The 16,983-nt window shown below is 45.8% G+C and overlaps 1 protein-coding gene across 1 annotated transcript in view; it reads right to left on the reverse strand.

The window, feature by feature from the left end:
* Positions 1–1,375: 1,375 nt before the first annotated feature.
* Positions 1,376–16,983, reverse strand: part of LOC144507758 (complement C3-like) — a 111,454-nt gene continuing 95,846 nt past the window's right edge. The window contains exons 37-41 of the mRNA XM_078235027.1: positions 13,893–13,982; positions 8,134–8,220; positions 4,345–4,428; positions 2,089–2,224; positions 1,376–1,622 (exon numbers count right to left, since the gene is read on the reverse strand). Of these exons, the coding sequence (XP_078091153.1) occupies positions 1,481–1,622; positions 2,089–2,224; positions 4,345–4,428; positions 8,134–8,220; positions 13,893–13,982 (539 nt within the window). The 3' untranslated portion in view covers positions 1,376–1,480. The remainder of the gene's footprint in view (positions 1,623–2,088; positions 2,225–4,344; positions 4,429–8,133; positions 8,221–13,892; positions 13,983–16,983) is intronic.

The raw sequence follows: 16,983 nt of genomic DNA on the forward strand, positions 1-16,983 counted from the left end.
CCTGGGAAAAAGCTTCCCACTGTTCACCCTATCTATACCCTTCATAATCTTGTATACCTCTATTAGATCTCCCCTCATTCTCCGTCTTTCCAAGGAGAACAACCCCAGTTTACCCAATCTCTCCTCATAGCTAAGACCCTCCATACCAGGCAACATCCTGTGCAGGTTAGGTTGATTGGCCGTGCTAAATTGCCGCTTAGTGTCAGGGAGACTAGCAGAGTGAATGCATGGGGTTACGGGGATAGGGCCTGGGTGGGGATTATTGTTGGTGCAGTCTCGACGGGCCAAATGGCTTCTTTCTACGCAGTCGGGATTCTATGGTGAAGTCCATTTTCCCAGAGAATATAGCTCCACAAAACATATTAATCATTCGCATTAAAGGGGGAAAAATAACCAGAAAATAGAGAGGTACATGAAATACATCCGGTAGAGCTAAAAAAGAATATGGAATGTTTGTGCTTTAGTAATCAAAAGAAGTGTCGGAAAAATAGGACACCATCATTTTTTTATTCATTCGTGGGACATGGGAGTCGCTGGCTGGCCAGCATTTATTGCCCATCCCCAGTTGCCCTTAAACTGAACATCTTTCAGAAGGCAGTTGAGAGTCAACCACATTGCTGTGGCTTCTGGAGTCACATGTAGGCCAGACTGGGTAAGGATGGCAGATTTCCTTCCCTAAAGGACATTCGTGAACCAGATGGATTTTTCTGACTATGGTTTCATGGTCATCAGTAGATTCTTAATTCCAGATATTTTTACTGAATTCAAATTCCACCATCTGCCGTGGCGGGATTCGAACCCGGGTCCCCAGAACATGAGGTGAGTTTCTGGATTAATAGTCTAGTGATAATACCATCAGACCACTGCCTCCCCCACTTCTAGGCAATTAAGGACGGATAATAAATGGGTGGGGATTTTCCCAAAAAAATTCTAAGTGTCGAACTCGCCTAAAAACTGGAGTAAATTTGTGGGACATGGGCGTCGCTGGCTGGGCCAGCATTTATTGCCCATCCCTAGTTACCCGAGGGCAGTTGAGAGTCAACCACATTGCTGTGGCTCTGGAGTCACATGTAGGCCAGACCGGGTAAGGACGGCAGATTTCCTTCCCCAAAGGACATTCATGACCCAGCATGAAGAGTAACTGGCAGTACAGATTTCATACGATGAGTTAAAATGGCTGTTGACTTTTTATTGACAGTAATCTTAAAGACGAGGTGAAGGAAATAGGGCACAGCTTTGTCAAAAACACTTCTCCTGTGACCGTCGTTGAAATTCCCTGCCTGTGAGCTTTACGACCATCTGATAAGAGTTGTTTTTTAAATCAGTTTCACTGCAGGCAATGTCGCTGCGGACTTCCCCTGAAAGATTTTGCTCAGTTTAAATAAATCAGTCATTTGTTATTTGATCGGAAAGCTTTATTTAATTTGGATTACACGATTCACATAATATTTGTTGCCATCGTCATTGAAGCAACAAGAAGCTAAGTGCCACAGCCATTAACCATCAGAATTTCGGAAAATTCCTCCAGGTCCTCACAGAGTCGCTGGTAGCGACGTTCTTGACACTCAACCTCTTCCGGCCACTGCTCAATCCAGGTTTCACCTCCGATCAGATAGCTCATCCTGAAATAAGTTTTAAAGTTTATTTATTAGTCACAAGTAGACTTACATTAACACTGCAGTGAAGTTACTGTGAAAATCCCCTAGTCGCCACACTCCGGCGCCTGTTCGGGTAACACTGAGGGAGAATTTAGCACGGCCAATGCACCCTAACCAGCACGTCTTTCGGACTGTGTGAGGAAACCGGAGCACCCGGAGGAAACCCACGCAGACACGGGGAGAACGTGCAGACTCCACACAGACAGTGACCCGAGGCCGGGAATCGAACCTGTGCTAAGTTGAAACTCTACTCATAAATGTACAGCAGGACGACAATACAGGGTGACCCAAGGCCAGATTTGAACCCGGGTCCCTGGCGCTGTGAGGCAGCAGTGCTAACCGCCGTGCCACCATGCTGCCCAATGCCAATTGTGGCAAAATGCAGAGAATGACGCAAAAGAGAGAAATTAGTCCTGAAATTACAGCTTACCTTTCACCGTCATTCCACAGATCTGATCCCTGACCCATTATTAGATAATGCTTCTGCAACTCCACTTCAAATGTTCCTTCGCAGTTGGCATGAGTTACGAGCTGTCTAACTTGATTAGCCACAACGTCATCACTCCCTAAATACAGAAAGCACATTGTTGGATGGAAAATTATTGGCCTCCATTTAATGTTTCTGATATATTAGCATCACCTGGTTCAATGGCAATCCAGTTGTGGCGAATGATATTTCTAAATACTGAATAAAAACTACTTGTCATTGAGTAAGTGGAGAGCCAAAGAATCAAAGAATGTTTACAGAGCAGAAGGAGGCTATTCAGCCCGTTGTGTCGATGCCAGCTCTCCTCAAGAGCAATGCCGCTAGTCCAATGGCCTTGCCATTTTCCTGTAGCTGTAAACTCTTTTCTTGTCAGGTGATTGCCCAATTCTCTTTGGAAAGCCGTGATTAAATCAGCCTCCAGATTCTCAGACTGTGCATTCAAGGTTCTAACTGTTATGTAACTGTTATTAAGTACAGGAGTTGGGAAATCATGTTGCAGCTATATAAAACCTTGGTTAGGCCGCACTTGGAATATTGCGTGCAGTTCTAGTCGCCACACTACCAGAAGGACGTGGAAGCTTTGGAGAGAATGCAAAGAAGCTTCCCAGGCTGTTACAGAGGTGATAGGGAAATTACAGTGAGAGGACCTCCAGCAGATCTTCAGTAACCATGTCCCTTTTTTATTCATTTGTGGGACATGGGCGTCGCTGGCTGGCCAGCATTTATTGCCCATCCTTAATTGCCCAAGGGCAGTTGAGAGTCAACCATATTGCTGTGGGTCTGGAGTCACATGTAGGCCAGACCAGGTAAGGACAGCAGATTTCTTTCCCTAAAGGACATTAGTGAACCAGATGAGTTTTTCCGACAATCGACAATGGTTTCATCAGTAGATTCTTAATTTTAGATTTTGTTTTATTGAATTCAAATTCCACCACCTGCCATGGCGGGATTTGAACCCGGGTCCCCAGAACATGAGCTGAGTTTTTGAATTAATAATCCAGCAATAATACCACTGGACCTCCCCCACTCCCAGGCAATTAAGGACAGATAATAAATGGGTAGGATCCTCTCAAAAAAATTCGAATTCGAATTCGCCTAAAATCTGGAGCAAATCCCGGTGGATTTTTTTAGCTGGGTTTTCAAAATGAATTTCCCACACTCTGAGCACTGCAGAGTGCACCAGAAAGATCTATATTGAAAAATCAGTGGGGTGGGGCATATTCCCGCTGGAGAGGCTGGCAGTATAGCGCTGAGCGGGCCACTGTGCACGCGCCGATCTGTCAGCGCCGAGATCAGCGCATGCGCAGTAGCCGCACACTGCCGGCCTCCCGATCGCTGGCGAGTACAACAACCTCCCCTCACCAGCCATGCGACAGTCTGCAGTCCCAAACCCCCGCCCCAGGCAGCCCTGAACCCGCCCCCCCCTCCTCGTAGGCCAACCACCTCCCCCCTGACCCCAATGACCAGCCCCGATCTTTGATCACCCTCCTTCTGTCACTGATCCTAGTGCAGAGTGGCAGCGGGATCCCCCCCAACCCCACCCCCTGATATACCCCCCCATAGACCCTGCCCCTCTGGCCCCGCCACTCTACAATCCACATCTCATAAAAAAAACTATAGAAAGCTAGTTTCCTGAGATTACAAGGTCATGATGCTATTAAACAGAAACCGATTCACTTTCAACAAGTTAATTTGTTTTAAGTTTAATTTATCAGTGTCACAAGTAGGCTTACATTAACACTGCAATGTAGTTACTGTGAAAATCCCCTAGTCGCCACAGTCTGGCGCCTGTTCGGATACACTGAGGGAGAATTTAGCACGGCCAATGCACCTAACCAGCATGTCTTTCGGACTGTGGAAGTACCCGATGGAAGCCCTCGCAGACACGGGGAGAACATGCAGACTCCACACAGACAGTGACCCAAGGCGGGAATCGAACCCGGGTTCCTGGCGCTGTGAGACAGCAGTGCTAACCACTGTGCCACCCAAAAGTTGCTGTATGTCAACAGTAGCACTCGATTTGCCATCTCACCAGTTCTGATATCGATGCAGGCCGTGGACTTAGTGATTGGATGGACCAAATGTCGATGATACAATCCGAGATTTTTTGTTATCGGTAATATTAATGTGCATTAACATTCCTTTTCCCTGGTGTTGTGCTTTCATTGTGGTCTGTTCAGGAACATGAAGAGAGCTCACCTGGTTTTATGACAGTAAGGATTTCCATGTTGTAGTAAATGTAACTGTCTTTCTTTTCGTTGCCTAGAAAACGTACTTGGTAAACTATAAGAGAAGAAATGGATTTCAAAAGAAATGAGTTAAATATTGTTGCAATGAGTGCTGCATAATCATAGAATCCCTACAGTGCATTTGGAGGCCATTTGGCCCATCAAGCCGGTGCCAACAACAATCTCACCCATGCTCCATCCCAGCAACCCCATGTATTTACACTGCTAATCTCCCTGACACTAAGGGGCAATTTAGCATGGCCAATCCACCTAACCTACAGCTCTTTGGACACTAAGGGACAATTTAGCATGGCCAACCCACCTAACCTGCACATCTTTGGACACTAAGGGGCAATTCAGCATGGCCAATCCACCTAACCTGCACATCTTTGGACACTAAGGGGCAATTTAGCATGGCCAATCCACCTAACCTGCAAATCTTTGGACATTAAGGGGCAATTTAGCATCGCCAATCCACCTAACTTACACCTCTTTGGACACTAAGGTGCAATTTAGCATCGCCAATCCACCTAACTTACACCTCTTTGGACACTAAGGTGCAATTTAGCTTGGCCAATCCACCTAACCCACACACATTTGGACTGTAGGAGGAAACCGGAGCACCCGAAGGAAACCCACGCAGACATGGGGAGAACATGCAAACTCCACACAGACAGTGAACCGAGGCCGGAATCGAACCCGGGTCCCTGGCGCTGTGAGGCAGCAGTGCTAAGCTGAATCTCTACTCATAAATGTACAACAGGGTGACAATACTGTTCCCATACTGTTGGCCATGACTTTTGGGATCGTGAGCATGGAGCTCTGACTGATTTCAGACAGCTGCATGGACCCTTAAAATGTGTTTTTTTCTGTGCAGGGTGTAGCGGAAATAAGACCATAAGACCATAGCATATAGGAGCAGAATTAGGCCACTCGGCCCAGTGAGTCTGCTCCGCCATTCAATCATGGCTGATATTTTTCTCATTCTCCTGCCTTTTTCCCATAACCCCTGGTCCCCTTATTAATCAAGAACCTATCTATCTCTGTCTTAAAGACACTCAATGACCTGGCCTCCACAGCCTTCTGCGGCAGAGTTCCACAGATTCACCACTCTCTGGCTGAAGAAATTCCTCCTCATCTCTGTTTTAAAGGATCGTCCCTTTAGTCTGAGGTTGGGCCCTCTGGTTCTAGTTTTTCCTACAAGTGGAAACATCCTCTCCACGTCCACTCTATCCAGGCCTCGCAGTATCCTGTAAGTTTCAATAAGATCCCCCCCTCATCCTTCTAAACTCCATCGAGAACAGACCCAGAGTCCTCAACCGTTCCTCATACGACAAGCTCTTCATTCCACGGATCATTCTTGTGAACTTCCTCTGGACCCTTTCCAAGGCTAGCACATCCTTCCTTAGATACAGGGCCAAAGATAATTGCTCTGAGGTCTAATCGCAGCTGAAAGTAAGCCTGTGAGTAGGTGTTGTTAGGGTGCTGGACCCCAAACCCCACAGTACATTATGAATCCAGACTAGACCCTGACAATGTTTCTATTTTGATATCAATGTGAGGATCGGATTCTTCGTTCCTGGAATAACTCCGCTGACAAATTAGGGATTTTTTATCAAAACATGCATTATTCATAACCCAGTTTAAATACAACTTTCATAAAATGAAGCAGCTTAACAGTTGAACAACAGTTAAAAAATGAAAGGAAACAACTCTAATTTCTAACTTATCACTATTTCAGTTCCAATTAAGCAACATTCCTCTTAGATTTTTAATATCACTTTAAATACGGTTAGCAAACCCAGGCATACAAGATATAAAGTCTTGTAGCTTCCAGACAGGTTCGATTTTCAGAGCGGCTTGTAGTCCTCGGTCTTAAAACAGCGCCAGCCAAATACTGAAACCCATTCTTCTGCTGCAAACCTAGCTCCCCCCACTAACCACACTATCACATGTGTAGAAGTGTAGAAAGGAAAAGGCTACAAAAAGATTGCTAGCCTTGGTGGGACATTATGTTTAATCAGCTTAGAAGTAAAGCTTACTTGAGTTCAACAGTGAGCAAGCTGTCAGTCGTTGTAATTACGTGTTTTCATACCTTGTCGTAACAAAGGTATTTGTAATACCTTAGTCCACATATACACACATGTTTCAGTTATATTGGCGATAAACAAACTTATTAAAATGGAGTATAATCAGGGAATATCCTGAAGGCAATCTGACTTGACACATTCCTTTCCAGTTACTTCACAAACAAGGCCATAAAGTAACTAATGGCTTTAACAGGCCCCTCTTCTCAGTCAAGGCAAGTGTGAGGCTGTTTTAATGAAGCTGCTTTGTTAGGCTGCTCGCAAAATGGAGACAGATATAAAGATGTCTGGCTAAGGGAAGATTAAGGTGCAGGTTCAGGGACAATTGATAAGGCTTGATGGAGATTTAAAGTTTATTTATTTATTTATTAGTCACAAGTAGGCTTACATTAACACTGCAATGAAGTTATTGTGAAAATCCCCTAGTCGCCACACTCCGGCGCCTGTTCGGGTACACTGAGGGAGAATTTAGCACGGCCAATGCAGCCTAACCAGCACGTCTTTCGGACTGTGTGAGGAAACCGGAGCAACCGGAGGAAACCCACACAGACACGGGGAGAACGTGCAAACTCCAGACAGACAGTGACCCGAGAATCAAACCTGGGTCCCTGGCGCTGTGAGGCAGCAGTGCTAATCACTGTGCCACCGTGCCGCCCCATTTATTAGTGTCCTAAAAGGCACCGTGATCACGCAGCCCTGGGATGTTTAGTTATTCATTCTATTGGATCAATACATAATGTATGTCCTTTTGATTGGATTGTGTCCAGCTGACTGTGAGCTAAGGAAAAGTATAAGAATTGATGATTTTCTTTGTTCTGTGAAGTTGTGTTCTGACCATTTTGATGAGATACTCTCCCCTTGCTAGCAAGTAAGTAAAAACATAATCTGACGGTCAAGTATCTTGTGTTAATGTGTATTTCTGTTAAGAGTCAAACTTGGAAGTCGAGACTTCGACACGTGACCCTGTCAATCAACTTAATCAAAAGCTCAAATTCCTTTCCTTTAATCAGGAAATCCCAGGGGATCTCTTTTATGTAAACAAAAGTCCATTTTCTCTATCTTAGTAAACGCTACATGGCTAAAAGAGTTATCCAGCTTTCCCAGCATGTGAGCTGAATGTTTTCTAGATAACCGATTACCTGCAGAATGAAGCTGAATTTGAAACGTTCTACAGAAACATTAAACATACCAATAGCACTGTCTCATCACGGAAGGTATTTGCTTTATTTTTCTTGGTAGAAATCTGGACTTTTCCTCAAGTCTTGTCTCTCCGCTTAACAACTGAAGCCTCCCCACTGGTGGGGGTTGGGGGGGGGTGTGGGGGGGGTGGTGGGGGTGGGGGAGGGGGGGGGGGGGGGCCGTGGTGTGTGGGGGGAGGGGGCGGTGTTGGGAATAATCCTTCTATCCCCCTCCCAGTCCCACTTAAATTTCATGCCCCCAAATTTTCAATCTGTGTACGTCACAGGAAGTCTGCGGTATTTAAATGGGGTCACAACTTTGGGAAGCATTGCCTTAGCCGCTTGCCAGGAATATATGCCACCATGTATATTTATCAATCAACAACACGAACGGTGACCATTACAAATACAATGATAAAATGATGTGTCGTGTCCTTTCAGGAAGCAATCGAATAAACTGATCAGATTTGCAGAACAGCTGAATGATGGATTTACCGTAATCCGTCCCAGGTTCACATGCTTTGTCCTCCCGTTTCTCACTAGGGATACGTTTGTCAGGCAGTGTAACCGATATACAACTTCCTACAAATGCAAAAAGAAATATCTGTGTTCCAGTTCAAATGTTTCAGATAGTTCATTAAAATGAAAGTGGAAAACTCCAAAGCAAGCCAGCTTCCCATCCATTGACTCTGTCTACACTTCCCACTGCCTCGGCAAAGCAGCCAGCATAATCAAGGGGCCCCACACATCCCCGGACATTCTCTCTTCCACCTCCTTCCATTGGGAACAAGACACAAAAGTCTGAGGTCACGTATCAACCGACTCAAGAACAGCTTCTTCCCTGCTGCTGTCAGACTTTTGAATGGACCTACCTTGCATTAAGGTGATCTTTCTCTACACCCTAGCTATGACTGTAACACTACATTCTGCACCCTCTCCTTTCCTTCTCGATGAACAGCATGCTTTGTCTGTATAGCGTGCAAGAAACAATACTTTTCACTGTATGCTAATACATGTGACAATAATAAATCAAATCAAAAGTCTGAGATTATGTACCTACTGACACAAGAACAGCTTCTTCCAAGCTGCCATCAGACCTTTGAATGGACCTACCTCATATTCAGTTGATCTTTCTCTACACCCTAGCTATAACTGTAACGCTACATTCAGCGCTGGCTCCTTTCCTTCTCTATGAATGGTATGCTTTGTCTGTACAGCGCGCAAGAAACAATACTTCTAACTGATACTAATACATGTGACAATAATAAATCAAATCAAAAGTCTGAGGTCACGTACCAACCGACTCAAGAACAGCTTCTTCCCTGTTTCCACCAGACTTTTGAATGGACCTACCTCGCACTAAGTTAATCTTTCTCTATGCCCTAGCTATGACTGTAACACTACATTCTGCACCCTCTCCTTTCCTTCTCTCTGAATGGTATGCTTTGTCTGTATAGCGCGCAAGAAACAATATTTTTCACTGTATACTAATACATGTGACAATAATAAATTAAATCAAACCTTTCTTCCCTCTTCGTTTAATGAGCTGTCATTAACACCAACTGTTAGACAAATAATACACTTGGGTTTATCTACAGTAAGAAGTCTCACAACACCAGGTTAAAGTCCAACAGGTTATTTGGTAGCACGAGCTTTCGGAGCACTGCCCCTTCATCAGGTGAGTGAAGATTTTAGTTCACAAACAGGGCATATATAGACACAAACTGAATTACAAGACAATGGTTGGAATGCGAGTCTTTACAGGTAATCAAGTCTTTACAGATGCAGACAATGTGAGTGGAGAGAGGGTTAAGCACAGGTTAAAGAGATGTGTATTGTCTCCGGCCAGGACAGTTAGTGAGATTTTGCAAGCCCAGGCAAGTCGTGGGGGTTATAGATAATGTGACGTGAACCCATGATCCCGGTTGAGGCTGTCCTCATGTGTGCAGAACTTGGCTATCAGTTTCTGCTCAGCAACTCTGCGTTGTCGTGTGTCGTGAAGGCCGCCTTGGAGAACACTTACCCGAAGATCAGAGGCTGAATGCCCGTGACTGCTGAAGTGTTCCCCAACAGAAAGGGAACACTCCTGGTGTTGTGAGACTACTGACTGTGTCTACCCCAGCCCAACGCCGGCAACTCCACATCTTGGGTTTATCTGGTTATTGCTTTGATTACAATGTCGAATTTGTTCTTCCCCATCCAAATCATCTGAGGAAGAATCATCTTTCTTTCCATGGAGGATGTGTTGTGTTAACTAATTCAAATTTTTTTTTGTCTAACCCTTTCCTTCGCTCTCATGAGAGGTTTCCAAACCTTAATGCATTCTAGATAAAGCTGTTGTCGATACATTTGAACATAAGAAAGAGCAGCAGGAGTAGGAGTCGACCATTTGACCCTTCAAGTTGACCCCACCATTCATTAAGATCACGGCAGATCAAACCTCAAATCACCTTCCCATAATACCTCAGTTCTTCATTTAATTTTATTTATTATTGACACAAGTCGGCTTATATCAATTCTGCAATGAAGTTACTGTGAAATTCCCCTAGTCGCCACACTCCGGCGCCTGTTCGGTTAACACTGAGGGAGAATTTAGCACGGCCAATGCACCCTAACCAGCACGTCTTTCAGACTGTGGGCGGAAACCGGAGCACCCGGAGGAAAACCCATGCAGACACGGGGGAGACCATGCAGACTCCACACAGACAGTGACCCAAGCTGGGATTCGAACCCGCTGTGAGGCAGCAGTGCTAACCAATGTGCCACCAACAAGGACTGTGTACGAATATTGAGAGGTATTGAAGAGGAATAGGATCAAGATAACGGTGGAGGGCGAGCACTGTTAACCAAAGATGGCATTAGTGATGACCTTGGTTGAGGAGATCAAGCTTTGGAATCAATTACATCAAATCCCTACAGTGCAGAAGGAGGCCATTCAGCCCATCAGGTCTGCACCAACTCTCTGATAGAGCATCTTACCCAGGCCCTATCCCCGTAACCCCATATATTTACCCCGCTGATCCCCCTAACCTGCACATCTTTGGACACTAAGGGGCAATTTAGCATGGCCAATCCACCTAACCTGCACATCGTTGGACACTAAGGTGCAATTTAGCATGGCCAATTCACCTAACCTATCTATCTTTGGACTGTAGGAGGAAACTGGAGCACCCGGAGGAAACCCGCACAGTCACGGGAAGAATGTGCAAACTCGGCAGAGACACTGACCCGAGGCCGGAATTGAACCCGGGTCCCTGAAGCTGTGAGGCAGCAGTGCTAACCACTGTGCCATCGGGCTGCCCCATTTGAGTAAAGATGATAAACAGAAGGGTGAAATAAGTCACTGGTGGGAGTGATCTGCAGGTTCCCCAACCGTAACCACAATGTAGGACAAAGTGTATCAGGAGAAATATTAGTTGCTTGTGCTAAAGAGATGACATTGATGATGGGTGACTTCAGTCTACATATAAACTGGAAAAAACAGATTAGCATATTAGCCTTGGTGAAGAGTTCTCAGAATGCTTTTGAGAAAGTTTCTTCCGTCAGCACATTCCGGAACCAACCAGAGAACAGGTTCTATTAGACTTGGTATTCTGGAATATAGAAACATAGAAGTTAGGAGCAGGAGGAGGCCTTCTGGCCCTTCGAGCCTGATCCACCATTCATTACGATCATGGCTGATCGTCCAACTCAATAGCCTAATCCTGATGGGCCGAATGTGGTGGGATGGATTAATGATCTCAGAGTAAAGGCAGCCTTAGGTAGCAGTGACCACAATATGATTGAATTTTACATTCTGTTTGAAGGGGAGAAGAGTGGGTCTAAGACTAGAAATTTAGACTTAAATAAGAGCAACTATGAGGGCATGAAAGTTGAGCTAGCTGAACCGAATTGGGCACCAGGCTACAGAATAGATCAATAGAGAGGCAGAGGCAGACTTTTAACGTGATATTTCGGGATCTATGATAAAGAAATATTCCAAGGGGTAGACACACACCATCAGTGATTAACCAAAGAAGTTCAGGAAAACATCAATCGCAAGGGGAAAAGTGTACCACTCTGCAAAGATGAGTGTCAGGACAGATGGTTGGTCAGAATATAAACAATGGCAGAGAATGACTAAATGCTTAATGAGGAGAAAGAGATTAGAGTGAGAGAGGAAGCTGGGCTAGACATGTAAGAATGGAAAGCAAAAGCTTCTGCAGGCATTCAAAAAGGAGAAGAATAAGTGGGGTGGGTGTTGGTCCCCCAGAGAGTGACACAGCGGTGAGTTAATAGGAGATAACAAGGAAATATTTTGCTCCTATGTTCACTATTGAGGGTTCAAAAACATTCCATTAAGGGCAGCACGGTGGCACAGTGGTTAGCACTGCTGCCTCACAGCGCCAGGGACCCAGGTTCGATTCCCGGCTTGGGTTCCTGTCTGTGTGGAGTTCGCACGTTCTCCCAGTGTCTGCGTGGGTTTCCTCAGGTGCTCCGGTTTCCTCCCACACTCCAAAGATGTGTAGGTTAAGTGGATTGACCATGCTAAATTGCCCCTTAGTGTCAGGGGATTAGCAGGGTAAATATATGCGTTTACGGGAATAGGGCCCGGGTGGGATTGTGGTCGGTGCAGACTCGATGGGCCAAATGGCCTCCTTCTGCACTGTAGGGATTCTATGATTCAATGATTCTATGAATAGCTGTAAATCAGGAGGTGGAAGGGGGAGAGGAACTTGGGGAAATTATAAACATGAGGGGAGTGGTACCTGGCAAACTGATAGAGCTGTGAGCTGGCAAGTGTCCAAGGCCTGATGGACTCCATTTCATGGCCTTAAAAAAGGTGGCAGTAGATGCGCTGGTGCAAATTCACCAGATTCTGGAAAGTTCCATCAGACTGGAGAGTAGCAAATATAACCCTTCAATTGAAGAAAGGAGGGAAGCTGGAAACAGGAATCCTTTGGCCAGTTAGCTTGATGTTGGTGGTGGGAAAGTTGTTGGAATCCACCATTAAGGAGGCTATAGCTAGGCACTTCGAAAAATTGAAGGTAATTAGTAAGAGTCAGCACGGTTTTCTGAAAGGGAAATAATGTTTAACCGATTTATTGGAGTTTTTGAAGGAGTAACATGTGGATAAAGAGGAGCCTCGAGATGTTCTGGATTTTCAGAAGACATCTGATAAGGTGCCACATCAAAGGCAATTGCAAAACTATAAGCTCATGGTGTGTGGGTTAACATATTAGCATGGATAGATGGTTGGCTGCCTGTCAGAAAACAGAATCTGTACAATTTGATTTGATTTGATTTATTATTGTCACATGTATTGGGATACAGTGAAAAATATTGTTTCTTGCACACAATACAGACAAAGCATACCGTCCATAAAGTATATAAGGGAGAAGGAAAGGAGAGGGTGCAGAATGTAGTGTTACAGTCATAGCTAGGGTGTAGAGAAAGATCAGCTTAAAATAAGATTAGTCCATTCAAAAGTCTGACGGCAGCCGGGAAGAAGCTGTTCTTGAGTCAGTTGGGACGTGACCTCAGACTTTTGTATCTTTTTCCCGACGGAAGAAGGTGGAGGAGGTGCATGGTGTCCCTAATTATGCTGACTGCTTTTCCAAGGCAGCGGGAAGTGTAGACAGAGGGATGGGGTCTGGTTTGCGTGATGGACTGGGTTACATTCACAACCCTTTGTAGTTTCTTGCAACCTTGGACATACCAATACCACACCAAGCTGTGATACAACCAGAAAGAATGCTTTCTATGGTGCATCTGTAAAAGTTGGTGAAAGTCGTAGCGGACATGCCAAATTTCCTTAGCCTCCTGAGAAAGTAGAGGTGTTGGTGGGCTTTCTTAACTGGACACCTAGAAACGTGAAGCGTCTTTGCCTGATTGGAGGGTATGACAAGTCAAGTTCCTCAAGGGGTTTGTGCTGGAATCTCAACTTTTTACAATTTACAACCAACGAGTGAAGTGAAGGAATGGTAGCTAATTTTGCAGGTGATTATAGAATCCCCTCTGCACATTAGCTACCATCGTTAAATGCTTTGTCAGACTAAATTATTAAATTGGTATTGAACTGGTTTAGGTCAAGTTCGCACTGATAACATCAGTATATTTTAATCAGTTCATGTGTAAATTCATCCCAAAACCATTGCATTATTGGAAATTGCAACACTCCTTGGTAACTTTCACTTAGATTATATCGCAGCCATAAATAGCAAATGAATAGTACAGTGCATTAAATTTTAAAATGCCATATAACGGAATCGTACCTTCCGCACATCTGCAAACATCGCCTTGACAGATTTTACTAAGCGTAGCACTGTTCTCACTGACGCTGTAGAATTTAGTGCAACTGTTCTCTACAAATAGACAAAAAAAGTTACATGGATTATAAGCAGATAAATGAAGACAAGTGTGATAAACAATTTTCACACAATGCGCGGGGCTTTACGGCTGAGCTCGTCCCAAAACTGTAAATTCCCGCCCAAGGTCAACAAACCTTTCCGTTGTCCGTCTCTCGCCCGTTCTGATTCCCGTGGCGGGCGGGAGGGTAAAATTCCAGCGAATGTATTAAAACACTGATAACTGGCTGCCGAGAAAGTGCCTCAATTGTTTAATTCAAGACAATTAGAAATTGAGCATTTTGTCAACTCCATTTAGAATCATAGGATCATATGGCAATGCAGCACGGAAACAGGCCCTTCGGCCCAACTGGTCCATGCTGACTATGGTGCCCTCCCAGCAAGTCTCATTTTCCCACGTTTGGCCCATATCCCTCTAACCATGGAATCCTTACAGTGCAGAAGGAGTCTATTTGGCCCATCGAGTCTGCACCAATCACAATCCCACCAAGCCCCTATTCCCGTAACCCCACATATTTACTCTACTAATCCCCTGACACTAAGGGGAAATTTATCACGGCGAATCAACTTAACTCGCACATCTTTTGGAGTATGAGAGGAAACCGGAGCACCCGGAGGAAACCCACGCAGACACGGGGAGGACATGCAAACTCCTCACTGTGACCCGAGGTCGGAATTGAACCCGGGTCCCTGGCGCTGTGGGGCAGCAGTGCTATCCACTGTGCCACTGTGCCGCTCCTCTATGAAGTTTAATCCGGACAAATGGTGAGGTGATGCATTGTGGCAGACCACCCCTCCCTGCCGGCCCGCCCCAATCGCTGCCCTCCCTCCATCCCAGACTGATCCCAATGCAAAGTGGCAGTGGGACCCCCCCACCAATCGCACCTAGGCCCCGCCCACAGTAGGCCCCACCCCCTTGCCACTGCCCGATGTCCGGTGGGCAGTGCCAAGGTGCCCCCTGGGCATGGGCACTTTGCCACTTGGGCAGTGCCAGGAGGCACAGGCTGGCACTGCCATGGTGCCCATGCCCAGGGGGTACCACCCCCTCCACTGCCCGACCCCCCTGGAAGGCCCCGATTGCCCCCCCCCGTCATTCCAGCGGGGTCTCCTGCTTGTTCCCCGAACATGGGGAGCTAGTCTGAACCCCATCAGAATGAAGTATTCCTGGCGGGGTGGGAGATTCGATTGGGATCTGAAAGGTCCCAATAATTAACAAATCTACATATTTAAAATAGATTTTTAAAAGATTTAAATTACTTTCCTGCCTACGCGCCGGTTTCCAGCGTGGTCTGACCGGCGACTGTTCGCCGGCTCTGGGAGATGTGCATGCGTTCCCTGCACAGGCGCAAATCCCCGTTCAAGGCCGCAGACGCGCATTTCCCAGCCAGTTCCACCAGAAAAGTGGCGGGCGTGGATGGGAGCATCGCGATCCATGTTGCAGCTATATAAAATATTGGTCAGGCCGCATTTGGAGTACTGCGTGCAGTTCTGGTCACCACACTACCAGGAGGATGTGGAAGCTTTGGAGAGAATCTAAAGATGTCAAAGATCCAAAGATGGCCATCAGTCCAAAGATGTGCGGGTTAGGTTGATTGGCCATGCTAAAATTGCCCCTTAGTGTCCTGAGATGCGTAGGTTAGAGGGATTAGTGGGTAGATATGGGGGTAGGGCCTGGGTGGGATTGTGGTCGGTGCAGACTCGATGGGCCAAATGGCCTCTTTCTGCACTGTAGGGTTTCTATGATTCTATGAGAATGCAAGGAAGGTTCACCAGGATGTTGCCTGGTCTTGAGGGTGTTGGCTATGAGGAGAGGCTGAATAAACTCAGATTGTTCTCACTGGAAGGAGGGAGGCTGAGGGGGAGACCTGATAGAGGTCTACAAAACGATGAGAGGCACAGACAGGGTGGATAGTCAGAGGCTTTTTCCCCAGGGTGGAAGTGTTAATTACAAGGGGGGGCACAGGTTCAAGGTGAGAGGGGGAAAGTTTAAAGGAGATGTGCGGGAGAATCTTTCACGCAGAGAGTGGTGGGTGCCTGGAACGCGCTGCCAGAGGAGGTGGTGGAAGCAGGAACATTAGTAACATTTAAGAGGCATATGGATGGGTACATAAATCGGGAGGGAATAGAGAGATACAGACCGGGAGGGTAGAAGGTTTTTTTAAAGTTTAGTTAGGGTCTCATGATCAGCACAGGCTTGGAGGGCCGAAGGGTCTGTTCCTGTGCTGTACTTTTCTTTGTTCTTTATGATATAAATCCAGAAATTACTATTGGCAATGCTAATTGTATAAAAAGTACCCTGATCAAAAACAGAAAAAAATAGCAAATTCAGATCCAGTAACCATTGAGATTCCTGACCTTGCAATGTTTCCCTTTTTGAGAAATGAGCTATATTTTAAGTTGTTAGATTAATAAATAATTTAAATTTTACAACTGAATGTTATTTTAAAATTCTCTACATTCTTACCTTTTTCATAACTGTCAGGTTAGGTTTCGGGCAGCACAGTGGTTAGCACTGCTGCCTCACAGCACCAGGGACCCGGGTTCAATTCCAGCCTCGGGTCACTGTATGTGCGGAGTCTGCACGTTCTCCCCATGTCTGCGTGGGTTTCCTCCGCTTTCCTCCCACAGTCCAAAGATGTGCAGGTTAGGTGGATTGGCCATGCTAAATTACCCCTTAGTGTCCAAAGATGTGTAGTTAGGTGGATTGGCCATGCTAAATTGCCCCTTAGTGTCCAAAGATGTGTAGTTACGTGGATTGGCCATGTTAAGTTGTCCCTTAGTGTCCAAAGATGTGTAAGTTAGGTGGATTGACCATACTAAATTGCCCCTTAGTGTCCAAGATGTGTAGGTTAGATGGATTGACCATGCTAAATTGCCCCTTAGTGCCCAAAGATATGTAGGCTAGGAGGATTAATGGGGTAAAGATGTAGGGTTACGGTGATAGGGCCTGGGTGGAATTGTTGTTAGTGCAGCTCAAAGGGCCGAATGGCCTTCTCTT

This window comes from Mustelus asterias, chromosome 19 (assembly GCF_964213995.1).
Source record: "Mustelus asterias chromosome 19, sMusAst1.hap1.1, whole genome shotgun sequence".
In the NCBI taxonomy this organism is placed as follows: domain Eukaryota; kingdom Metazoa; phylum Chordata; class Chondrichthyes; order Carcharhiniformes; family Triakidae; genus Mustelus; species Mustelus asterias.